At 29.3% G+C, this 27,080-nt stretch overlaps 1 protein-coding gene across 3 annotated transcripts; it reads left to right on the top strand.

Annotated features, from left to right (window-relative positions):
- Positions 1-712: 712 nt before the first annotated feature.
- LOC129905670 (endoplasmic reticulum metallopeptidase 1) lies at positions 713-19,780 on the top strand. Of its 3 annotated transcripts, none has more exons than XM_055981208.1 (11): positions 713-754; positions 14,050-14,732; positions 14,802-14,886; positions 14,939-15,214; positions 17,679-18,243; positions 18,306-18,490; positions 18,551-18,694; positions 18,749-18,848; positions 18,906-19,008; positions 19,119-19,398; positions 19,474-19,780. In XM_055981208.1, the coding sequence occupies exons 1-11, from the start codon at positions 752-754 to the stop codon at positions 19,639-19,641; spliced, it is 2,592 nt and encodes an 863-aa protein (XP_055837183.1). In that variant the 5' UTR covers positions 713-751; the 3' UTR covers positions 19,642-19,780. The 3 variants fall into 3 exon arrangements, with proteins under 3 accessions (XP_055837183.1, XP_055837180.1, XP_055837182.1); XM_055981205.1 differs by lacking the exon at positions 713-754 and adding an exon at positions 762-1,114; XM_055981207.1 differs by lacking the exon at positions 713-754 and adding an exon at positions 6,862-7,087.
- The last annotated feature ends 7,300 nt before the right edge of the window (positions 19,781-27,080 follow it).

Below are 27,080 nucleotides of genomic sequence, written 5' to 3'. Positions count from 1 at the left end.
AAAAAAAGCAATTCTAAAAATTAACGAAGATTCTCTTGGTTTTTCTTTTTACTATTTCCGACACATAATTGTGTGGAATATTTTTTCGAAATTTAAATTTCAATTAGGTAAATTTCCTCTGTGATTGTCTGAAGTTTAAATTAAAGTCTTTTTATCGTGATCATTGAAATAAAATTGTGCGAAAAATAGATACAATAGATAATAACAGTAGACAGTACATTATCTATAGAGCACCGAAGTTCCTATGCGCAACTGTGTTTTTATTCTCATGTACCTATCATTACTTTTACATACTTGCAAACATTTTCATTCATTTCAAAACAACATTTCGTTTCAGCCTTCCATAGAAGCTATCAAAATAATCATGCATCTACAAAATGATACAAAATGATTAACAACAACAACAAAAAGTACACACCTTTTTACAACTTTTTTGTAAAAAAAAAAAAACTTATGTGATCTCAAAACTAACAGCCATAAAAAGTAAAAGCTTAAAGTAAACAAATCGAAAGTGATGAGTACCAATGCAAGCTAAAGTTATGTAGATAGTGAATTTAAGCCTCATGTCTAGTCAAGTATTTGTTCATCATAGAGCAGACCAAAATTAATATTAAATATTTATTCAATCATCGATTTTTTGCTAAAAAAAACTATATCAATATTGTGTTGAAGTGTTAAAAATTTTTAGTAAGTCATCATTCACACACAATATTGAAAACCTGACACACTTCTAAATCGTGTTTGAAATGAAATGGTAGGTAGTTGGGAAGAAGCTTTTTTAACGGCGGCGTCTAGGTCATAGATATCTACGTTTTGTATGTATCTTAGCAGTTTATCGAATCTATTCAACTCATCAGTATATTGTTTTGTTATTCATGTGCGGATTCAGTCATGCGTTTCGCGCAATTAGTCAATTGAATGATATTTCGCTCTGATGTCAGATCTAATGCCAAATTACTTTTTGTCGTGGAGGTATTCGTAGGTAGTCTTTCCGGTGGTGCTCAGATAGTGGCTTTAGTGGGAGTACGTTTGCAAATTTGTATTGGGATTTTCTGAAGAAGATTGAGTGTAATAAGAGTTGTAATAAAGCATCATGGGAATATTTTTTGATCTTGTGAGTGAATATTAAATGTTTAAAATTTTTTAATACTATCTGCATTCTGCATTCTAAGGATTTTTGTGTTAATTTAACTAAGGAAGCCTACAAATGTGACACGTTTACGATATGAATTCAGTAAAAAAAAATTTGTTTTAATAGTTCAATTTCGTCGTTATAATAAAAATGAGTGGAAAGTGCCTTAATATGTATATTTAGTTAAATAATTTAAAATAAAATTTTTACTTCTGCATTAACTTTTAAAAAGCATCAAACTTATTTGTTTAAACTTTTATTTCGTATATGTGAAAAAAGGTGTCGTGGCATAAGGTCTAAGTTGACTGATACAAAAAAACAAAAGTGACTTCATAAAATCCAAATTTTGCTGAATTATTTAAATTGCAGGATTAAAATCAACATCAAACTTCAGTTTAAATGATAAAAGTTTGATGCAAATCAGTTAGTCATTGACACGAACTGAATTCTAGTCTCATTCAAAGATAAAAACAAAATTAAGAAAATAGTACGCATACGCCCCAGTAACTTTTTTTTAGTTAGTTCATAAAAACATGTGGTTCTTATCTAAACATGCAGTTGGATGGCCATCTTAAGGTTTTAAATGTTGAGAAACAATTTCCGTATTTTTTTTTTAGATTTTTATTATACTTCCTTTTCCTCCCGGATTTAAAGTGAAATTTTAATGTGAAACATTTCCAGTTGAAATAAAAATTCGCAAAAATTACAGAATTTTGTTTGGCTATTTAGAACTAATATATGTCAATCCACCGTGGATTTTCGGAACAAAAAAATTAACATAAGGACCACCCTAATAAACATGGGTAATACATTCAAATTAGAAAATTGGAGTTTTCCAAATTGATAAACTAAGCCAATTATCACTTTTGAACAAGTAACACATGACCCACATAGAATAATAATGGGTCAAGTCCACTTCTCTATACGAGTAGGTTGAATGTTTTAAGGTCTTAATATTAAGGGTTTCGTTTAAGATCAAATAGTATGAAAGAAAAATCTTGGGAATTATTTATAATCCACTATAGTGATTTGCTTAAAAATTCGTAGAGTTTTGGGCCGATATTGATGGTACTCTCCACAAAATGGAAAATGTTTTTTTTTCTCAAAAACGGTTCTAACGATTTTGATTAAAAATAGGATGCAGGACTAGCTCTAATGGTAAAAGTTGCTTTATGTAATATTAAATTTTGTATTTTTGGAATTTTAAAAGGGGGCCAGAAGAAGTTTAACATGATTTTTTCATAATAAATGAAATTTTATGGCTTACAATTAGTTTTGAATATACTTGAATGAATCTTGGGAACATTTATATTTGAGTGATTTTGCAACTTGGAACAATTTTTAGATTTTGGAGTTGTGAAAAAGAGAGGCAAGGGAGCATTTTTTTTTTAATTTTTCATACTAAAATTCAATATTAAGAAGCGAAAGTCTGGAACATTTTAGAAGAGCCCTAAAAGAATCTTGAACAAATTTTGGATTATTAAAATTTGAAGAGGGGGAGGGCAGAAATTTTTTTTAATTATGTCGTAAAATTTTTGTAAATTTTTAAGTCTGTTATTTTAAGTATTAGGGACTTAAATTCGTATTGCGTGTTCATCGTGTATTTATTAATATCTTTACAATTTCGTATTCTCAATTTTGGTCAAAAGAAGGTCTTTTCTAAAAGGACTTAAGTATCCTTTTTTTCGTATGTTTTAACTTGAATAAATTTGAAAGGACTACTTACCTATAATATGAAAACAACATTTTTTTTTAACTTTCAATATTTGAAAATTTTGGGGTTCAATAAGAACTTTTTTCTATAATAGCCGTGTTTCATTGATAACTCAGTACTACTACTACTCAGTAAAATTTTACACGGGAAACAACAACCTTAACCTGTTTTAATTATTTTATTTTAAAATTTTCAAAAGGGGGGCAAAAGTGGGGTAAGAGTTTACTAAAACCGTTTATTTTTTAGGGGAGCGGGTCAAAATTCTGGCTTCAAAATTCTGGTTTTCAAAATTCTGCTTTTTTCAGAAAAATTCAGCTTTTCAAAATTCTGCCAGCATTTTTTTGAAAAAAAAAATTCTGCTAATTCTGTTTTTTTCATAGCATATGCGTTTACTTACAAAAATACACCTCATTTATAACTCACATCTATATACCGTTGAAAACTAATAAGAAACGATGAAGATTACTTTTCTAATTCAATTCTTTTAATATGAATTTTTATTTGTTTAATTAAAAAAATTTAAATTATCATTTTGCGAAGATATTTATCATTAAATACCTTTTCTCAATATTTTTAAACAAAAAAAAATAATATTACAAAAATTGAAATAGTATATAAGCAGCAAATTTTGAGGTGATGATTTTACAAAATTCTGAAAAATATTAAAAAGCGCAGAAAGAATTTTGACAAAAGAATTTTGACACCGGCAGAACTTTGACCCTAACCCATTTTTTAGTTTATATGTCTTGTTCTTTTCTTAATGATTTTTAGTTTGGCTTAAGAAAAAATTTACATGTTCAACTTGGAAGAACTTAAAAAAAAAAATTTTTTTGAAAAAAAATTGGAAACATTTTTTTTTGGCTCCTAACTTTCGAAATATTGAACACAGAGGTGCAAAAACTTGTAACATTGTTAACATCAACTTTTAAAACCCGGAACAACTTTAAAAACTTAATTTTCGAAAAAAGGGGGCTGTGCCAAAAACGTTTTTTTGGCTTTAAAACTCCCATTTTTGAAAACAAATCGGAAAAAATCGGGAACAACCTGGAACAACTTTCAAAAATAACGATTTCAAAAAAAGGAGCACACTTGACACAACTCAAATTACTTACTGTTAGGTGTTCTGTGCACTGCTTTGATTTCTAAACAATTGGTTTGGAAAATTAAATTTTAAAAAGCTTTCGCTTGAGCACTCAAAAATCATCTTCATAATGTATGGACTGAGTTGCAAAATTTAATGTTCACTAAAAGGAGTCCAAATCATGAACCACGCGGAATGAATTATACTCTTTTATTTTGTAGGTACCAATGCGTTTGGCAGCAACTCTTATTGTATTTTGAACTAATTCCAAACTTTTTACAAGGTATTTATACTCCGCAAAATTGGACCTTTTTATTATTTTTAAAATCGCAACGTCATACATATGTATTTTTAAAACAAAACAAAAATATGATAAAAATAAAAACATTGTTTTTAACATTTTATAGATACTTCATGACTATTTATCACTCTATGATTTTATTTGCCGATTGAATTCTGTTATTGATATTTTCTCCTCATTTCTTTAATATCTGTTTTGTTTTTAAAATTATTTCTTTATGACTATATTTATCCACTTCTAGCCTATACTCAAGGTTAAATTCTTTTTAAATTTAACAACATAAAAATATTTTATATTATTATCATTAAAGTGTATCCCGTAAACAAGTTTAATTCACATTCAATTACACCAGCACAAAAGTTTATTGATTCCCACTTAAAATGAGTTCAAATTATTGTGGTAATATGGAAACATTCTCTGATATAAGCCCCCCCAATATCAACTCGATATTCTTTATAGAATAAAATTGATAAGAACCAAAATCAAGTTGATTCTTCAAAAAAACATAGACAAATTATTGTGTTGCAAAAACATGATAATATCTATTTTTTTATTACAATTTCACAAGAGTACAATAAAGATAAATAATTATTAATCGCCTATTGGATCATTATAATAATACTCCATGCATATGAATGCATATAATGGACTTTGTGAAAAATAACTTGACGCACGCGCCAAGGACATAAACGTAGGAATAGCGAAATTTCAAAATATGCGATTAAAAATGATTTTACTCGAGGTGGTAGGTCTGTAAATTGGAGGTGTTGTAAATTTATTTAAGATAAATTGAGCAATTAATATCGAATCGTATATGAACCTCGATAGATACACTCCGCTTCAACTGAATAAGCACACAAATTTTCAAAGGTATTTTGTCCATTTTTTCTTAAGATTAAGCTTTCATGTAACATTTGATGATATTTACAGTTAGCTTGCGATGTTGAGAAACCAAATCAGAAAGAATAATTCTCAAAGTACCGCTATTTTTTTTCGTGTTCTCTTACAAAGCGTCCCATATGGAAAAATGCAGTTTTTTTTTGCGTCAACTGAATAGACACACGGTCTTTCAAGGTCAATATCTTCGTCGTTTATGAGAGTTTTGAGGTGTTTGGCATACCAAATCAAAGGTTGAAATGTTCTCAGTGAGATTTTGCCATTTAATTAAAATTAAAAAAAAAAGTAGTAGATTAAAAGCTTTGAATATTGTCGACAGAGCTAAAATCAATTTGCTAACGGAACAAGTACTGACCGGGTCTGCTATAGCTACCAAAATTGATCGGAGTTTTAGTGTGTTGCCTATTCGTACCTCAAAAATAAAAGTTCGTACAGGAAAAATATGAATTAAGGTAAAAAACGGCAAAAATAGCAGTTAATCGACGAGAAATTTTGAGATCTGCCTCCAATTCATTTGACTCTGGGGCAAAAATCAAACAAAAAGCTGGTGTTTCTGCAAGTGTTTCAACACTCCGCAGAGTTATTAATAGCACGGATCATTTTAACCCATTAAAAGTCCAAAAGAAACCAACTTTAAACAAGCAACAAAAAGGTATTCGTTTAGAATTTTCTAGACTCCATATGAGCTGGAAAAATGAGTGACGCAAAGTGGTTTTTTTCATTTGAAAAAGGTCAATTTTGATGGCCCCGATGACTTCAATTGTGAATCCATCAAAATTGAACTTTTTTAAATGAGAAAAACCACTTTGCGTCACTCATTTTTCCAGCTCATATGGAGTCTAGAAAATTCTAAACGAATACCTTTTTGTTGCTTGTTTAAAGTTGGTTTCTTTTGGACTTTTAATGGGTTAAAATGATCCGTGCTATTAATAACTCTGCGGAGTGTTGAAACACTTGCAGAAACACCAGCTTTTTGTTTGATTTTTGCCCCAGAGTCAAATGAATTGGAGGCAGATCTCAAAATTTCTCGTCGATTAACTGCTATTTTTGCCGTTTTTTACCTTAATTCATATTTTTCCTGTACGAACTTTTATTTTTGAGGTACGAATAGGCAACACACTAAAACTCCGATCAATTTTGGTAGCTATAGCAGACCCGGTCAGTACTTGTTCCGTTAGCAAATTGATTTTAGCTCTGTCGACAATATTCAAAGCTTTTAATCTACTACTTTTTTTTTTAATTTTAATTAAATGGCAAAATCTCACTGAGAACATTTCAACCTTTGATTTGGTATGCCAAACACCTCAAAACTCTCATAAACGACGAAGATATTGACCTTGAAAGACCGTGTGTCTATTCAGTTGACGCAAAAAAAAACTGCATTTTTCCATATGGGACGCTTTGTAAGAGAACACGAAAAAAAATAGCGGTACTTTGAGAATTATTCTTTCTGATTTGGTTTCTCAACATCGCAAGCTAACTGTAAACATCATCAAATAATACATGACAGCTCAATCTTAGGAAAAAATGAACAAAATACCTTTGAAAATTTGTGTGCTTATTCAGTTGAAGCGGAGTGTATAAAAATCATTCACAATATAAGGCATCATTTTGAGCTGAAAAGACCTAGAATACGGATAGAGTTTTTTTTTTTGCAAACATAATCAATTTTTTACTTTGGTGAACGGAAATTTTTTCACTTATTTTTGAAACGTTCTAAATAAGTTTTAGGGATTAAGAAGCCTTGATATTTGTAAATTTAAATAAAATTTAAAATTAATAATTTCGAATAATGCATTTTTTTACCGTAAAATGACGTGGCATTATAAATAAAATGCGCTAACTTAAGTTTTATGTGAACATAAATACTAAAGCAAGGATACTTAACTTATATACCAACAATTTATATAAGTAAGACCAATCAATCCAAAGTTTCTTGAAATGGATACGAATATGAAAAATGTAAGTGTATCAAAACATATCTTTTCAAATTTGTTTTTTTTTTTATTGCAATAAATGCCTACAATCTATCGAAGGACTAAATTAAAACAAGCTAAGTTTGCACTCAATACGTGTAATTTATGTCAAATTGACGGAAAGATGTTGAAAATTCTAATTTTGTGTTTATGATGAAAAAAAAAAAATTAGAATAAAAAAATTATAACTTTTTATGAATTTTAAAACAAATATTCAAGTGAAAAACAGAAGTAATGAGATTCTCAGACAAAATAGAATGTAATATCGCTGACTGAGAATTATAAGGGTGTATTTCATACAAAATACAAAAAATGAGTTTTATACACCAAAGTTTTTGTAATTTCAACGGCTTTCAGATAAAATTAAAAAAAAAAAATTAGAAAAAATTAATGGCGACGGTACAGGTAAAAAAGACATACAACTTTCATGATTTCACATAAATGTATTAATATAATAAGGTTCTATGTCATTCAAATTGTAACATAGAACCCTTTTACTGATTTTTTTCAAACAAAAAATACATTGATTTAAGTTAAATAGAACTTTTTTGAGCAAATTTTTCAAAATGAAATCTATAGGAAATGTTTTTTTTTTTAACTAAAGTAAAAATAAAAGATCTTTTGATGTTTTTGCTGGTATTGAACGACAGGGGTGGAATCGGCTAACTTGATAGTCGATAGTTGACAGTCAAAAACGACGATTTTGCTCCATAATTCGTCGTTTTTGACTATCAACTATCGACTATCAAGTTAGCGGATTTCACTCCAGGGCTTTTGCTAAACTGAAAAGAATTTTTTTTATCTCGTTCTGTACGCTTTAAACCAAAATATGTACTATCCAACCTTAACTTTTGCAATAATTCATTCGGGTTACCTAACCTAGATATTCTTACATCATAATTAAATTAGAGTTATTTTTTTGTCTGCCAAGAATTGGAAGTGATTTTTTGAAACGTTTTTTTTTTTTCATAATCGAGGTTGGGAATTTCATAGTTCGTATTAATAAACTAAAAGTTAAAGAAACACTTAGATTCCTTAACTTAAAACAAAAGAAGTCAAATCTCAAAAAGTACCAAAAATGTAAATTCGGACAAACCTAAATCCGATGGCAAGATATACAAGATCCAATCCTCTTAAATTAATAAGATTTCTAATAAAAATAAGTAAAATTTGTTTAAAATTTGTTAAAATCAAAGTGAACTTCATTTTAACAAGAATTTTCTTCTTAAGAAAATTTAAGTGCTAAGATTGAAATGATTTTTCATTAATTTTATGTGCATTCTTATTAAAATTAAAAGATTAAACAAAATTTAAATTTTTTTTTGGCATACATTTTGCACCGTAGAAGATGATTGTTTTAAGACGACTGTCTTGTTGGAAAAAGCATGCAAAATCCGATTGATTTAATACAAATTCTAATTGTTTTTGGCATGTCTTTTTTCTGCGTACCTAATTCAACAAAAGCAGGAAATATTGTTTTCTATAAATGCAATAACGTAATTTGTGGTATTATTTTCTGTTATTTAAAATAGAATTTGACTGTTTTGTGCAAAACTTGAATAAAATTAAATTAAATCAAAGTCTATTTCACGATGAAGTCACTTTATTTCATATAAAATCCATTTATTACATGTAAGCTCTTTATAACTATAAGGTTCTATGCATAGCCGTATTTAGGGGGGGATTTTTTTTCAGAAAATCCAAAGATACCTATATTATAAACATATACAAGTCTAATATATGCAGCACTAAATGATTTGTTTTTGTATTTTAGTGATCTGATTACCTATATGAAAATCTCCCTTAAAATCACTACCAATTTTGCATAGTTGCAGAAGCTGTCGATGAAGTTTGTATAAAGGAAAACAAAAATTGTTTGGTCCATTACAAAGAGTTTTTATCTCTTTGACCATTTTCTTAAGCACTATGTTAACACCTTAAAATGCTCTTGAACCCTTTAAATACCACAAGTACTTATGCAGGGTTTTTGGTGCCGGGACTAAACTATGCTTTTTCAATGGGTTTCGGTGGCCGAACTCGAATCCAAAGACGGACTTATTCGATCACATCTCATTTTTGAAATATTACCCTTAAATCTATTTAAATCTTTCAGACATCTTTTCTACTGTCCGAGATATCTTCAGTTGCTTATTACCCACTTTTGTTCTATGTTAACCTTAAATCCAGTATGTAAGCGAAAATAAATGTATCGATTTATTCAGAGACTGTAGTACCTACCAACGCTAGGAAATAACCTCGAAAACTGGTAAAAAGCGGGATTTTCGATTTTCTAACGGGAATATCTCAAAAACGCGATGTGATAGAATTTTTCTGAGTTCGGATTCGAGCTCAGCACATAAAAAACCTGCTGAGCTCGAAACCGAAGTCAGAAAAATTTGTAACAATTTCTAAAAGAATTAAGTTTTGTCTCTCTAAATCCGTTTAAATCTTTTAAATATCTATTTTCTTCCTCGAGAAATCATAACTTGAAATCAAAGTGTTTGGGGCATCTCATATTTATTTGCTTTTAATAGCAAATATCGAAAAGTTGTATACCAATCGCTTTCAAATTTTGACACAATTCTTTTAGAAACTGACAAATTTAATTTAAAAAAAAATAAGTAAACGCTAAAAAATAACTTTGAAAACTGGTAAAAAGTGTATCTAGAAACACATTCGTTCAGCACCTTCTCTTATGATTCACACTTTCAATAAAACCCAACCAAAAAACATTTGCTCAAATTCTCAAACCTACTATGAACCAACTTTAAAATGTGATTAGACTTGAAAATAGTTTTTTTTTTCTTCCATTTTGAGGTTAAAATTATATTATTACTTTGGTATCAAATGAGAAATCCTATTTTCACTAACCAATGTGGCTTAAGTAGAAGTGTTCCTGAGTTGTTTTGATTTCATTTTAATACTACACAAAAATAAGAGAACATTTAAGTCAGAAATCACCTATTTTATTGAACTTGTTAAATATTTTTGTTGCAAATTGTTAATTTTGTTTGTTATAAAAAAGTAGTTCGTAAAAATCTAAAATCTTTTATTATAAATTTTAATTGAAATCGGTTACCTAATTCGTTTGTGAGAACGTCAGAAATAAAAAACAACCGATCTATGGTCTTCAAAAGTAAGACTACGTTTATTTTTTTTTTTTTTTTCACTTCAGATATTTTGATGTAGTAAGCTTAGAACAAGCTTTTAACTACAATCAGAGGCTCATCATAAGTGCATGTTAGTGGTTAGTAGACAAAAAATACAACCTCCCACATGCACAATATAAACAAATTTACAAGTTATAAAATTATAAGTACAAAAAATCCAACATGTATAATTTATTTAAAACATTGATTAACAGTCACGATTGTGGAGCACTGGTTCGAAACAATGTTTTTAAACCCATTTTCGTCAAATTAAAGTCTAAGGATGAATGGTTCAAGTTAAAAAGTTTACTCATGCGACTAAGAGGCTCATTAATACCATAGTTTGTTCTATGAAAGTCGATATGCAAAGGTTCAAATCTTCGTAGGAGGTCAGATCCACCCGGATAATTTATACCAATAGAAGCTAATAGATCAGGGGCGTCAAGTTGGAAATTAATAAGCTGATGAAGAAAGATTAAATCATTATTTACACGTCTCTGTGCTAAAGTTTGTATCTGAAGAAGTTGAATGCGATGTTCATAAGGTGGCAAGTTGAAAGGGTCGGTCCAAGGAAGACCTTTTAGAGCGAAGCGTACAAAATTGTGTTGAATAGATTCGATTCGGTTTTTATGAACTTCATAAAAAGGACTCCATACTTGAGAAGCGTACTCAAGATGGGGTCGAACGTAGCAGTTGTACAATTGTATAAAAGCTCTTTGCTTTTTAGTGGTAAAAAAATTTTTTCATAAAGAAAATTTTTCCAGTGTTATTTTCATTTGAATAGGGTTGCCAAATTTTTCCTTCCTCTTATTATTTTATTAATTTTTTTTTTTGACGTGATAACGTCTTATAAATCGATGAATCATGGCAGCCACCACAAAAAGTGACGCCATTTTCTAGCGTTACACTCTAGCACTTTCGCAGTGCGGCAAAAAATTTCAATTCAAAATTAAAAATAAACTATTAGAGATACAAAAATCTTTTGTATCTATTTTTAAAAATTCCGTCCTTTAATAGGGTAAACAGGGGTAAAACGGAAAGATGAAATTTGGGCTAAAATCTAAACGCAAACTCGTAGAGAATTGATTTTTTTTTGCTATAGATAAATGAGACTAATTTAAGAATAACTGCATTTAAGAAAAAATTCCCAAAAATTTTGAAACTAAGCTATAACGTTTTGTTTGAATGTAGTACACGTGTTGGGGCTATGACAAAATGATGATTTTGGGTAAAGGAAATTTTTTTTTGACAATTCTAAAGATGCCAGGTGAAAGATGAGGGAAAATAAAATTAGGGGTCTAATACGGATTTTTTTCCAACACTCTGCGTTTCGAAATATGAATTTTTGAAAAACACCATGTTTTTAAGGGGTATTTTTTTTTTTTTTTTTGAGCGTCCAAAAAATCTCAAACTTATAGGACATTTAGGTTTTGGCCTTATGCATTAATGTGCAAAAACTTGGAAACATTTAGTGAGTTTTTATAGAATAACGGAAGGAACAAGTTTTTAAAAAACACGTTTTTTTACCGTTTATCTTTTTATTTTTATTTTTATCTTTTTTTCTTTAATAGATACAGGAATAAAGTATATGGAGTAATGATAGACCACGACTATATGTGTGCGAAGTTTCAATTTTCGTAAACAAAATTTTGAGATAACGGTAAAATAAAATTTTAGAATTCAACAGGTTATAACTTTTGACAAAGAGCAGATAGAAATTTTATTAAACTTTTATGAGCATCCTGATACAATTACCTTTCGTTTGGTATATATGGTATAAATCAAGAAACTTGCGAAAAACCTCAAAACACCAGTGGAGATCTGGTTCTAACTTCTCTTGTAGGCATCTTTGAAATGAGATTGATACGTCATTTGAAAGGTGAAATAATAAGCTTTCACATGGTAAATTTGTTTATAGATTGTCAAACAAAAAAATTGATTCCATAGCCTGAGAATATAAAAATAAATGTTTTTTTTGCTTTTTTTAATGAAATTTGATCGAGTTCAAAAAATTGTAGCTCTTTTTGTAGATGTCTCATAGACCTGATAGATATATATATTTTGAGCTAAGACAATAAGCTTTCAGATGGTATAAAATTATAGAATTATAGAAGAAATACTTTACATAATTTTTTTTGTAAGCTTTTAAAATAAAAAAATTAATGTAATGAGAAAATAAAAAAGGTATTTTTTTAGCTTTTTCTTGTAAATTATGATTGTTTGAAATAAGTAAACGCTTCAATTGACTCATTTTAAACAAAAGCACACAACCTGTTTTCTGACGACGTTATCACGTAAAATCATCGTTCGTAAACCGGCTTTACAGACAACCTCTTTTTTTCAGTAAATAGGCTTTTGTTTGGCTTTTCAAAATTTTTTTGATCTAATTAAAGAACATAGATATGGCAGTAGGTATTAGTTATGTTATGTGACGTTTTTTCCTTTAAAATAGGGGTGCCACATAGAAGTTCCCATTTTAGCTAAGTAACTCGACAGTCGCCTCTCCGAATAGAGTACATGATTAAATTCCCGGAAGTCTGTTAATTTTTCAACACTTTGTCCAGAAATTGTGATTTCTTCTTTGTTTCTATATAACTGTTTTTATAACTTCAGTACATTTTTTTAAATTTAATTTCAAGTTCATAAAACCTTTTTTTTGCATTAAAGACAATTTTTGTATATGCTAATGAATAATTTAACAAAAAATAATTACAAAAATAAACTAAAATCTGAATACTCCAAAATCATAATAATTGATTTCAGCAACTTTACATAGCCTTTAACAAGCGGACAAGCTCATTTCCTTTTAGTAAAAAAAAAAAACTGAAAACTCCACTAACACCTAGTGACTTATTTTCAAAGTCAATTATCACGCGTTTCATCATATATTGCAAGCAGTTTATGCGCAGGTTAAAAGATTATGATGATTTGTCTGCATTTTTGTAAATCCTGTATTTGAATATTTGATTAGTAGCCTAGAAAATCTGTCATAAATTTTTAAATTGCTATTTGTTTTCAGTACAATCACCGCCAAGTTTTATACGTGCTGAAACTAAAACTAGTCATTAAAAGTTCGGAGCTTTACTTTTTAGCGTTTCTTATTTAAATGAACATTTAACTAAGTTTTTATTTACTAAAGTTCTGAGAAATTAAAATCTTGAACTAATCAAAAATTAAACCCACTGAAAAACTCAATATTTCAAATTCTCTTAAGGTTTTCGGTGCTCTTAAACTAAGAGTACTCTGCTAGCTTTACTCAACTATGTACGGAGAACTACTTTTGATAATTTTTATGATCTACAGTTTATCAGCATAAAAATGTACCTACATTAACTTTTAATATATTATAAATTGAGACTGACAAATCGCCATCCTACTACAATTGTCTGGATCGAACTAGATTGTTCCTTTATTTATGATTCTAATCAAATATAACAGCACCAAACCGCAACACTAATTATAATCAAAGGTTGTAAAATATCCAAATTAGCTAAAAAAAATAACTGTTATCAAAAACTCGTGGCTATTTGCTATTATATGCCACCCACTTAAGCAATCATAACCAAATTATATCTGCTTCTTCAGGAATTTGAAATTGTTTTAAGCTTCTTTATGACTTCATTGCTTTTTAATCGAAATTAATTTTTAATTTTAAGAAAAACGATAAAAAATCTATATGACTCTTTAAAGTACAAAGTCATTCTATAACCTATCAAAAATTTATCAATTTTTTTTTTCATCACTGCTATTATATAAAAAAATTTTTTAATTTTTTTATGAACTTTAATTTTCATTGCAGACTCACATTTTAGATAATAAATCTAAATATCACCTAAATGTACTCTATAGTGTACCGAAAAAAATTAATTGGTGGTTTGCACCAATTTTTGTCGCCATTTGGATTATCCTCTATGTGACGGTTGTTTTGAATTTATCAATTCTATTGCCAACACCGTTGACAATAAAAGATGAACCCAACAATCCGGATCGTTTTATTGCCGAACGAGCTTATTCAGTACTCGAGGGTTTGGTCAACCTTGGACCTCGTATTGTTGGCAGCGAAGCCAATGAAGTGAAGGCTGTCGAATATTTACTTAATGAAATTGGGAAAGTTCGCGAACAATCTAACGAATATTTTGACATTGAATCAGATGTACAAACTGTTACTGGCAGTTATATGCACTGGACCATGGTCAATATGTATCAGGGTGTACAGAATGTTGTTGTGAAACTTAGTGCAAAAGATACGAATAGTTCATCGTATTTGCTAATCAATAGTCATTTTGATTCAGTGCCGGGAAGTACTGGAGGTGGAGATGATGGGAGTATGGTTGCGGTAATGTTGGAAGTAATGAGAGTTATTGCGAATTCAAGTGGACCCTTGGAGCATCCAATAGTGTTTTTGTTTAACGGTGCAGAGGAAAATCCTCTGCAGGCATCTCATGGGTTTATAACGCAACATAAATGGGCGAAAAATTGCAAGTAAAGAATAAATAGAATTTTAGAAAAATAAATTGAAATGAGTTATGAATGGCGGATATTATGTTTCAGGGCCCTTATTAACTTGGATGCTTGTGGCAATGGCGGAAAAGAAGTACTTTTTCAATCTGGACCAAAACATCCGTGGCTTATGAGGGTAAGAATTGAATTTTGAATTAAAATTAAATTTCATGATATTAATATTTCAGTATTATCGAAAACATGCAATGCATCCTTACGCTTCGACAATGGCCGAAGAGATTTTTCAAGCAAAACTAATTCCATCCGATACTGATTTTCGTATTTTTCGTGATTTTGGTGGAGTTCCTGGTCTTGATTTTGCTTATACATACAATGGATATGTCTATCACACTGAACATGATCGAGCTGATATTGTTCCAATGGGAAGTTTACAAAATACTGGTGATAATATACTTGCAGTTGCAAAGGCTATTGCTAATGCACCGGAAATGTACAATACTGAAGTGAGTATTAATATTTTTGATTTTTGGGAAGTGAAGAAATGAAAAGTTACAACAAAGCTTTTCTTATTTAATTTTGTTTTATTGTGTCAAAGTCATAATTTCGCGTTCACTGTGGCGTATGAGTAACATTTTTGTTAACATCACTTTATTAAGATTAAGATCTAATAGTTGTAGGTTTGGATCAGAAGTTTTAGTTTGGTTTGACTGTATTAAATTCATTCAAGCTCCCTTTGCAAAACTAAAATTCTTTCAAAAATGTTCTCATTTTTTTTAATTTTATCCTTTTTGCTAGTGTTTTTTTTAACTCATAAAGTCCTTAAAAATATTTTTGCTGAAATGCTGTTTTTTGATGGGTTGAGTTATGTGTGAGAAAAATATCATAGCAGCTGTCATAAATATTGTTAATTTTTTAAACTTGTTTCGTTTGCTATAAGAACTAAAAACCTAAAGAGTCTTAAAAATTATCTTGAGTGAAAGGGTGTTTTTTTTTTTAGAAATGATGAAATTCGGAAAAATTATCACAAAATTTGGAATAAAATTTTACTCCAATGAAAATTGGAAAAAATATTTCATTAATAACTGAAACGAATAATCTAATCTATTAAACTATTTAAGGTCAAAGATTACAAATGGTACCCGTACGAAATCTATGTTGTCTTTGCGATTACGAGAAAAAGGTCTTTAATTTTTTTTTAATATGAAAAAGTATTTTTATAGTTGTAGAGAAAATGTGGGTTTATTAGAAAAACTAAGTTACAATATTGAAATTCAGCAATTGTTTTACTTTTAAGATTGGAAGCAAGAACCTAAAGTGTCTGTAAGAATATCATGGTTAAAGGCTGTTTTTTTTTAAGTGAAACAAAATTGATGGGCCACTCTAATGAAATTTGGTAAAAACGTTGCATTTGGGATAAAAAGCAAGAATAAAGAGTTTTGATTAAAAAAAATTCCGTGAAAGGGTGTTTTTTTCGAAGAGGCAGTAAAATCTGCAATTTCTCCAAAAAGCCAATGACTCGTATATAGTATAACGTCTAAAAATTTAAGTATAAAAACTTTCAATTGTCATCGAAACAAAAAATAAAATGAAAAATTAACTTCAAATTGGGAGTTGGCGTCCCGAAAAGCAGGACTTAAACTTTTCTAATACCGTTCTTTCACACTTGAAAAAATCAGCCTTCCTCCTGTATTTCGTTCTACGAAAATGTCTATCTTTCATGTACTATTTAGCACCACAAATTTTTGCTTGCAATGCTAAAATTCCGAGAAAAGTAAAGAAAAGAAAAGAAAAGAAAAGAAAAGAAAAGAAAAGAAAAGAAAAGAAAAGAAAAGAAAAGAAAAGAAAAGAAAAGAAAAGAAAAGAAAAGAAAAGAAAAGAAAAAAGAAGGAAAGACATTAAAAATGCTACTTTTTTGATAATTTTGAAATTAGCTATATATTAGGTTAAGCCTTATTTTAGCGAAATCTTGAATAACAAGAAAACCGATCGAGCTACAAAATCGAGCTTTTCTTTTTTCATCTAAAGTTTCAAATTTCTGCAAAAAAAAAAATTGAATTTCGCATTTTTTGGATTTGAAATCTTTGTATACCTACTTTAAAAAGTATTTGGGCTACAAAATTGAAATTTGTATCAAAATTATTTTTTACGAAAAGCTTTAATTACTGTGAAAAGAAAAAAATTATAAATGTTATTTTTCTTAAATATCTCCAATGGCCTGATCAAACCGAAAGTGCACTTCTGAAACTTTAAGTTGAAGTAAAAAATGACTGAGAGGACGTACAAAATTAATTTTAGGGCTACAAATTAACATTTTTAATTAGCTACAATTTTGGTTATCAAAAAAATAATATAATTTTTCTATTTTCTTCCTCTAAGTCAGTCTTATTTTAGAGGAATTTTGAATACCAAAAAAACTGTTGAGACTATAAAAACCAAGTTTGTTCAATTGAAAAGCATTTAATCATTTCAGATTTTGTATACGCTAACTTTGGACTTATTTTGGCGAAAAATTCAATAACTCAAAACCCATGCGAGGTACAAATTTTTCGTTTGGGCAACGAAGAAGCATTTAATTAGCTACAGTATTAATGAGAGTATTTTTTTTTAAATCCCCCAAAGGGATGTAGTCGGTTCTTAGAAGTTTTGGGTTTGTTGACATGTATGTTTTATAGCAGTCACTTAAAAGAGTTGGACGTTTTAAACCTAGGGCTAGGGTATGAAATGCCTTACCTTCATCTTCCCTCTTTGACCAGCGGAAATTTAAATCAATTAATCATACTTTTTCAGTATATGATGAGTAATTGATATAAATCGATTTGAAAAATTGATGGGTGAAATAGGGAAATTATGCCAAATTATATTTTTATGCCTCCGTTACCCCCGAATTTTTCTCTTATTTGACTACAACATTATGAAATTCTGATAAAATATACAAGATTCATGGTTAAAAAATTTATTTTTTTTCAGGAACACGAAGATGGCCATGTCGTATTCTATGATTTTCTTGGATGGTTTTTCATCTTCTACACTCAAACAGTTAGCACAATCATCAACCTTGTCATTTGTGCTGCTGCTTTAGCTGCTATTGGTACATCAATATTCTTCATGATTATTCGTTCTGGACTTGGAATTGATGAAATTCTAAAACGTTTTGCTTCTGTAATTGGTCTTCAAATGTTATCATTGATTTTAGGAATTGTCCTATCACTTTTGGTAGCGCTATTTATGGATGTAATCAATCTTTCTATGACATGGTTTTCACAAATGTGGCTTTTAATTGGTTTATATTTCTGTCCAATGTTCTTTGGAATGGGAATTATTCCAGCAATTTATTGCCAATATAAGAAACGTGATCAACTAAGTTTGGGCTTCAGAATTCAGTTGTTTATGCATGCACATTGTTTATTTTTGGTAGTTTTAACTTTGTGTTTAACTTTACTTGGATATCGATCAGCTTTTATGGCAATGTTGGCAGTACTTTTTGATATAATTGCTTTGATAATTAATTTGGCTACCAAGTGGCATAGAAGAGGTATAAGATTATAATGATAGTTTGTTTTTTTTGAAATTTATATTGAATACTGCTTCTTCTAGCCTATCTTTTTGCTGTGACTGTTATCGTTTGCCAAATAGTGCCATTTATCTATTTCACCAACATCACTTATTCCTTTGTTTATACTTTGGTTCCGATGATGGGACGCAATGGATCCGATGTTAATCCAGATTTAATGATAGCAGCTCTTTGTGTATTTATGTCAATTTTGTTTGCTGGATTTCTGGTAAGTTTACCAAGTTCGTCAAGCTTAAAAATTTACTTTAAAGGGTCTATTTTCTTTTAGATGCCACTTCTTCTCTTTTTCCGTAAAACGAGAATGTTGATCTCGGGGTTCCTTGTGGTCACACTTGTGTTCTTCATTATTGCTGTCACTCCAGCTGGATTTCCTTATCAAGAAAAGACTGCTGTTCAGCGAATTAATTTGATTGTAAGCTTCAAAAACTTATTGATCTTTTCCAGAGACTGTATTTCTGCATTTCAGCACGCTAGAAGAGTTCTTCACGATTTCGATTCATCGGTTAGATTGAACGATTCCGGAATCTATGTTTATCCCCAGGATAGAAGAACTTCTACTCTTGATGGTAAGCTAATAGCTTGATAGAATTGTAACCATCATTTATTTACCTACACAATTTTAGATCTAGTTCCTGTTAAGAGGAAATCACAAAAAGTTAGTGACTTTTGTAAAACTGAGATGTTCTGCGGAGTACCGGCTTACAATCATAGATGGAATAAGGCTTGGTAAGTAGAATTATGTGATCAAAAATCTAGCTTTGCTAAGAACCTTTTAGAAGATTTCACACAGAAGAAATTTGTAAAAATGTCCATTAATTACTTTTTTCCTTTTTTAGTGAATACAGTTCGTGGATAGATTTCAGTGAACCAGATCTTCCGTCCATTCCCAAATTGGAACTTTTAGCAAAAGAAGTCACACCTTCTTCAGCTCGATTTGATTTCAAACTTTCAGGCCCTGATCACATGACAATATTTATTGGAACGAAAAACGATGCCAAAGTAAAAAATTGGACATTTAATGACACTTCGATAAGGGAAAACTGGGAGCAGCCATATTTTATTTATTTTTCTTATGGCGTTGATTCAACAGCGTTACAATTTTTTGTTGAAATTGAAGTAATACAAACATATATTTTTTTTTTTTTTTTCTGGAATCTAATATTTCAAATATTTTATTTTTTATTATTACAGAAAACTGGAGGAAATTTTTCAGAACCAAATCTCGAAATTGGTATTGGAGCTCATTGGGTGCATGATAATGCACAAAAAACAAAAGATTTTCAAGAATTTTTAGATTCTTTTCCAGTGTGGTCTTATGTTAGCAATTGGGTAGCTTCATATGAGAGTTGGGTGTTTTAGAGAAGTAAAATTAAGAATTTTTAAGAAAAAAAAGTTGATTTGTTGGATTGTAACAATCTCGTTATTATTTATTTGATTTTTTAAGTTTTAAAATGTTTTATGATATTAAAAGAAATACAAAATGTGTTAGTTAAATAATTTTTTTGAATTTTTAGTGTTTATGTTTTTTTCTTTACAATCACACTTTCAAACATTTTGTTACCTATTTCAAGTGCAGTTCTTTGAATTCATGAGAACTACAGGGTATTTTTTTAAAGTCTTGTTATCGTAAAAAAGAAGTGCATTTATTTCGTGAAAACGTTGAAAACGAAAAGAAATAAAAAAGTGGATAAGGGTTCAAGGCTTTGGTGGATCTTAATTACTTGCTGCGTTTGGCTGCAGGAAAAAGTAATAATCTAAGTTATTCCGTCAAGTTCAGTGAGGAAAAGACTCGTGAAAGCTGGACTTAAAGCTCTTAAGTCAATATTGAAGCCGTGCTTTTTAAAAATAGTCAGAGAAAAACGGTCGCTGTGAGTCCACAGCATTTTATTTGAACTCAAGACATGTGAAACAATGTTATTTTTGAGGAATCGAAGTTTTACTTGCATGTTTAAAATACTCTGAATACATCTTACGGATGCACCCGCTTTTGAACCAAAATTTTTGACTTATCGTCAAGAACAAGCGAAAGAAGTAAAAATAATGGCAAAAATTGTATTGAAATGCCCACTGGGTTCGTTATTAGAGGCAACAAAACAGGTTACTTTTTTTATTTTACAGAAAATATTAAAACAAACAACAAATTTTCGAAAAAATTGATAATTTTTAATATAAATCATTACTTTTAGCTCTTCAATGTTTCATTATTATTTATTTATGCAATATCAAAAAGAAATTTAAATTAAACCATCGGCCTAAAGTTGGGGAAGTTAGTAAAAATAAGTCCTGGGACTGGTGTTTAATCCTGTTTGAGGTTTCGAAACGTTGTTTCTGTAATAACTAATCCCATAGTGTTTCTGGATTGATTCTATCATTTCCAGACCTGTTTGAACTTGAACTTAAAAATATTATTCTTTGACATAGACGAAAAACTGTCAAGAATCAAAGATTAAAAATCTAGGTGGCACGTGGTACTTGAAGGCCTAAGAGATTTCAGTTGGCTGATAGCAAATCATTTTTGTATTGAAAATTGCATAGTTTGGGACACCCATGAAAATGTGAAGATTTTTAAATTTTTAACGGTGAAGTGAGTGATATAGAAAAGTATAAGATTTAATGCAAAAACACAAAAATAATTCTGCTACGAGTTTTTCTGACTATAATGCAAAAGAAAACCTATAGAAAATAAAAATTGGTTTTCGTAAGTAATTTTACTCATTTTCCCAATGGTTTAAATTTGGCATTTGAATTAAGCTGGTTTCTAGCAACACAAAATATACATATTGACTAATGGAAAGGTTTAAAAGGTTTTCAAATATCATCTAATACCGCAGTATGGATGCTTTTTGAAACTCTTATTATCAAAGTGATATAAAACAAACCGCCTTTAGAATAATATTTGAATATTTATTCGAATCCATATACCAATTCAGAACACAAGTGATGGCTTAGTAAGTTGATAATGTCTTACGTAATTTTACTTGAATTAACATTCAAAACAAAAATTTTCTTTCAATTAGATTTAAAAAAAAGTACATTTACTTATTGACTTTAAAATTTTACTCATTTACTCAAAAATCATAACGGTCGTGTTCAAAGATTAAAAAATACTAATTTAAATGAACAAATTATTGTTGGCAATACTAAAGGGATGAATCAATATTCGTTTACCTTCAACTGAACAATGACTTTTTAAATCGATTGACTTTCAATTAGAATAAAAAAAAATTCTTTGCGTGTTGTTTAGTTAAAAAAGATAAAAAAAAAGAAAAAAAAATCAAAATAAATAATTTAAAATGTATTTAGATAATTTAAAGTATTTGTTACTATATCGTGAGGAAATGACGTGTGAATGTGTAAGTTTAATCTTTTTTTTTTTTTTAATGTTAATATATTTATAGAAGCTTGTTCAGTGTTCTTACATACCGTTAATGAAACGTCGTAGACGCAATAAGATTGTCGTTTCAAAGTAAAGCAAAGTGAAATATAATTGCATACTTATAGACACATCTTCAATATTAAGAAAGCCGAAAATATAAAAATATAAATCCTTTTGATATGTATAGTTTTCCAACAAAGCTTAGTTTGAAATTTTTTGTAAAATGTCAACCGTCTAGTCTATACCTCAAGTAATATTCATTTAATGGATATATTTTACAAACATATGCATATGTTCACATGCACGTAATTTACACCAACCAACGGGTTCACTGGCCACTGCCTCATAAGAAACTATTAGCCTCCACCTAAACGTAGTTTAATTGAATATAAAAATTGGATTTGAGAGGGTATCTACTTAAGATTTAATCTTGTCATGCAAAAAATATAACCAGTTCAATCTTAAATGAGCGCCAACATAATCAGAGCATGTTGAATATCGAAACATCTATCAGATGTAAGGCAGTGGCGTAGATAGCTTTTTGCTAAGGGGGGGGGATGGGTTGGGTTCGATATCCCGCTTTTTATATTCCCGTTTTTTTAAATCCCGCTTTTAAAATCTCGTTTTTCATTATCCCGCTTTTTATAATCCCGCTTTTTAAAATCCCGATTTTTATAATCCCGTTTTTTACTATCCCGATTTTGCAAGCAAAACTAGTTGTTTTATTTTAAAAAATCGCGCGATTTTTTAAAATAAAACAACTAGTTTTGCTTGCAAAATCGGGATACTAAAACAAATTAAAAAATGAGACATTGTTCTAAACGCATTTAATTAAAACCCTTAACAAAAAATATATTATATAAAAAAAATAAGAAAAAGTAAGGAATGTGATAATAAAAAGAAATCAATTAACAAACTAATATTTACTTTATAAAGCATAAAGTTTCAGAAGAACAATCAAATCGTGATAATCCCATAGATTAATAATAACATAAAATGATCACAACACCTTAAGTTAAGTACACACTACATAATGAAAAGAAATTTCATTTAAATATATTTCAACTTATATTTGGATGCATTTCAACAATTTTGATATTTAAATAAATGAAATTTCTTTTACTTGCGAACTCAATTTAAGGCTTTAATCATTTTATGTTTTTATAAAAGAAATACCGTTTTCATAATGTGTTGAAGGTACATATTGTGTGGGCAAAAAATCAGTTTTACTAGTTTTTTGTCTATTTCTCATGATTTTTTTATTTGTGAATTAAGCATGTATTTTGTAAAAAAATCGGGATTTTCGGGATTTGACGGGATTTTAAAATGCGGGATTTCAGGAAACGGGATTTAAAAAAGCGGTATTTTAGTAAACGGGATTTTGAAACTTTTTTTTCGGGATTTTCGAAAAACGGGATTTTAAAAAGCGGGATTCCGATACGCTCCCGGGGGGGATAGATCTAGTTCGCAAATTTTTTTTTAAGTTTTAATAGTGCTTCTTTGTATTGTTTTTATTCTCTTTAAATTGGAGAAAGTTCTTTCGGTAGTTGACGTAGAAACCTGCAGTGTAGCTAATATCTTTAATAAAATATAAATACCAGGACAACTTTTTTCGGTGCAGCTTTTGAGCGCTTTCAATGAGTTCATAGAGGAAGTATTTTCCCTTCTAATCAAATATCTTTTCTGAGTTTTTAATTCTTCACACAGAGAAAAATATGACCAGGACCACCCAAATACCAACAGATTTCCTTATTGAACTGTTTTATGAAGAAACCTTATTAATATCAACAATTAATAAGGTTTTTCCATAGAGATTTCTTATTATTTTCATGTACAAAATCTTTCAAAATTTTTTTGTAAAAATTTCATATTTTTTCTAACTTGGCACTAGAACAAAAATTGTGACCAATATTTCTATAGTAAGTTGGAATAGGTGATCCCGTACATGATCGTATTTTTTTTATTAAAAAAACAAAACCGACTTCCATGGATCAAAACTGGGTTTTATGGTTTTTCTAATGGTACTGAACAGGCACCAGCTTTTCAATACCTACAAAAAGAATTATCAAAATTGGTTCACTTGGTCCAAAGTTATGAGGTGACAAACACAAAAAACAAAGTACAGACGAATTGAATAACTCCTCCTTTTTGGAAGTCGGTAAAACAATTAGGAAATCCCGATTGTTTAAATAATATTTCCTTCTTGGATGAAAACTATAAGGAAATCTTATTGTTTTTGTTCTATTTTATGTGGTCTAGTTTTTGGTAAAACTCAACAGTTTCATTAAATTTTTTAGTTGCTTTGTCTATTTCAGACGAAGAATCCTTAGAAAGAACCGGAAACCCTTCTAGTGTGTTTTCATGGTTTGTACATTTTTCTCCAAGGCCCATTACATAGAAATCGAGAAAAAGATTGAAAACAGTAACACGAAAATATTCTTTGCTGTACTTTGAACCGAAGGGTTCGAACGATTCTTTTGTCGCTTCACTTTTCTCTTATGTTTAACGCCTATGTCAAGGATTTCAGCTAATTTTTCTCATATACAAAAAACTTTCGAAAATGAGTCGTCTTCTGCCCGTTTAATTTTTAGTTGATCCCTTAAATCTTTAGCGAGCTCCATTGCTTGGACCAAGTCTAAATTCACTCTTTGAAAGACCGACTTAATGGCAACGAAAGTTGGTAAACCATATTTATAACCTTTAAGCTAATCAAGAACTCGAAATCCATAGCGTTTTTTTCAAAGTGCGCTTCTTCAACTTATTTATTCATGACTGTTTATACTGCACAATTATCGATCCCAATAAGGGGGATATATCCCCCTGATCCCCCCCTATCTACGCCACTGATGTAAGGTGCATTATTTTTATGTACTTGAAATATAATAGATATTGATATACCTAGGTTTATAAAAATTACAGTAATTACATGGAATAAAGTCTCCTCACACTTTTTGGTTTTGAGATCTTAGATTTATGGTGATTAACTAGATTTGGTTTTGTTCATACACATTCAATGTTAAAAATGTTTCTTGATATTTAAAAATCCAATAGTTAGACACAGGACCAACATAGGTAGGTTAAATACTTCTTTCTCGCTCCAGGTGCATCGCAAGGAAGTCATTTACGTCCATTAATCTTCTGTCATTTTTTTACCTAAAACGCTTTAGCATTTAATTATTTTTTTTTTTTGTTATTTCTTCTTTTTATATTTTTTTTTATTTGTTAATTTTGTAATTATTTTATTATTTTTTGTATTGATTTTTTAATTCTTTGATTTAGGGCCAATTTTTCAATAGTCAGTTAAACAGTCAGTTAGTACTTATTCCTAAGGATAGAGAAAAAATCAATTTTTCAACAGGCAGATATAGCTTATTCCTAAGATTAAATCTATCTGCTTCTTTCAGAGACGAATAAAATTATTCTAAGGAATAATCTCAATAAAATTATTGTGTCAGTTGTCAAAGCTGTTTTGAAAGAATTTTGAAAAAAATACAGTGGAAAACAAGAAAACAAAAACAATCATGAATAAAAATGACGTTTAATTTTAAATATTTTTGAATTTGACAATTTTTTTTTGTTATTCTGTAGAATAAATTATTCTTGATTGAAAAATTCAATGTTTTTATCTGATTGTTTATGAGCCTAATAACTTTATTCGTCGAACAGTTAACTGACTGTTTATTAGAAGATTGAAAAATTGGCTCTTAATTTAATACTTTACTTCGTTTATTTATCGGAACTTCAATAACTTCACAATTAAAAAAACAAATTAAATAAAATCAAATCAAAATTTGTTTGATAATCTCATAGGCATAAGGGAGTGTTTTAAAATAAATAGTTATATGATTCATTTCTTAGTCTATCTACAGGGTGATTCATAAGTAATGTTTAAAAAGCTAGAGCGTGTAGGTTAAGTCAAAGCAAGCCCCCCTCGTTTAGCGGGTAGGGGCAATGGAAAAAAAATTATTAAAAATCAACTATTATACTTACAATAACGTGCTATACTATTTTGTAAAGCCAAAACCCTAGTCTTTTACAAAAACTTCAAACAAAGCCAGTTTTTGAAAAAAAAATAATTTTCAAAATCAAAATTTTTGAAAAAAAAAAATGGAAAAAAAATTTCAAACTAATTTTTTTCAAAATTTTATGTAATTAAGTACTATTTTAGAGATTTCAGTTTTTGTTTAAAAATAACTAAAAGCATCGAATTTTAAAAACTAAATTAGTACTTAATTACATAAAATTTAAAAAAAAAATTACTTTGAAATTTTTTTTTTCAATTTTTTTTCAAAATTTTGATTTTGAAAATTAATTTTTCAAAAACTGTGCCATAAAATGGCTTTGTTTGAAATTTTTGTAAAAGACTAGGGTTTTAGCTTTACAAAAAGGTATAGCACGTTATTGTTGGAATAAAAAAAAAAAAAAAAAAATAGACCCCCCCCCCTCCCATACGATTTTGTTCTTGTCTCAAATTAACATAAACGCTCTAGCTTTTTGGACACATTACTCCTGAATCACCCTGTATAAGTCTGCAAGTCACTGGTCAGAAACAAAGCCAACTTTTCAACAAGCTAACTAACCAAAGAACAATTATTTTATTAATAAACTTTATGATTTATAACTTCATTAAATTATTTTGTTTGTTTATAAGTTTTAAACTCTATTGTTTACTATAACCTTTTGTACCGTATTTGTCATGGTCAAAAATTTTTTCAATGGTGAATCTGCCAGAAATATAAAAATTTATTTTCAAATTGTTTATTTTATTAACCGGCAATTGCTTACTTTACAAACCAGTGTTACTTTTTTTCAGCATTATTTTTTGTTTTCCTAATGAGCCAATAAATAAAAATTGTTGATTAACATAGGCATCGCACTACCCACAACATCAACTTTTTTTTGTTTCTGGTTTCTATTATGTATATATCTTGTTTTCTCATTTGCATTAAAACTACGAAAGAACAACATTATTATTGTATCTGCTTGCATTCATAAAAAGTGTGTGTTGTAGACTCAAATATATTAAATTGTATCTAAGACTCTAGTCAACTTGGTGTATAATTGAGTCACACTAATCTTAATCTTGTTTCTTGTCACATAGACAACGACACTCCCCCTTACATTGACGCAAGTCCCCCAATTTACTTTATTTATCATAAATAGAGGAAAAGGGGGTGAAAGAATAATATGAGTATTATTGTAGTAGATCTAAATGGCACTTCTTTTGTCTTAATTAAAAAAAAAACTCAAAACTAAAAATATCGAACTGGCAATTTTAAGTGTTGCCAGGGCCGGATTTAGAGTTGTGGGGGCCCCGGGGCTGCAAAAAAGTGGGGGCCCCCCTCTCAGCTAACTTATTTCCAAAATAAAATTAAGATTATTTTTGATAGTTTTAAATTTATAGGGAATAGAAGATAAATAC

The sequence above is a fragment of the Episyrphus balteatus genome, chromosome 1 (genome assembly GCF_945859705.1).
Source record: "Episyrphus balteatus chromosome 1, idEpiBalt1.1, whole genome shotgun sequence".
Taxonomy (NCBI): Eukaryota; Metazoa; Arthropoda; class Insecta; order Diptera; family Syrphidae; genus Episyrphus; species Episyrphus balteatus.
The sequence above is the reverse complement of the archived record's forward strand: the minus strand, read 5'-3'. Positions and strand labels throughout refer to the sequence as shown.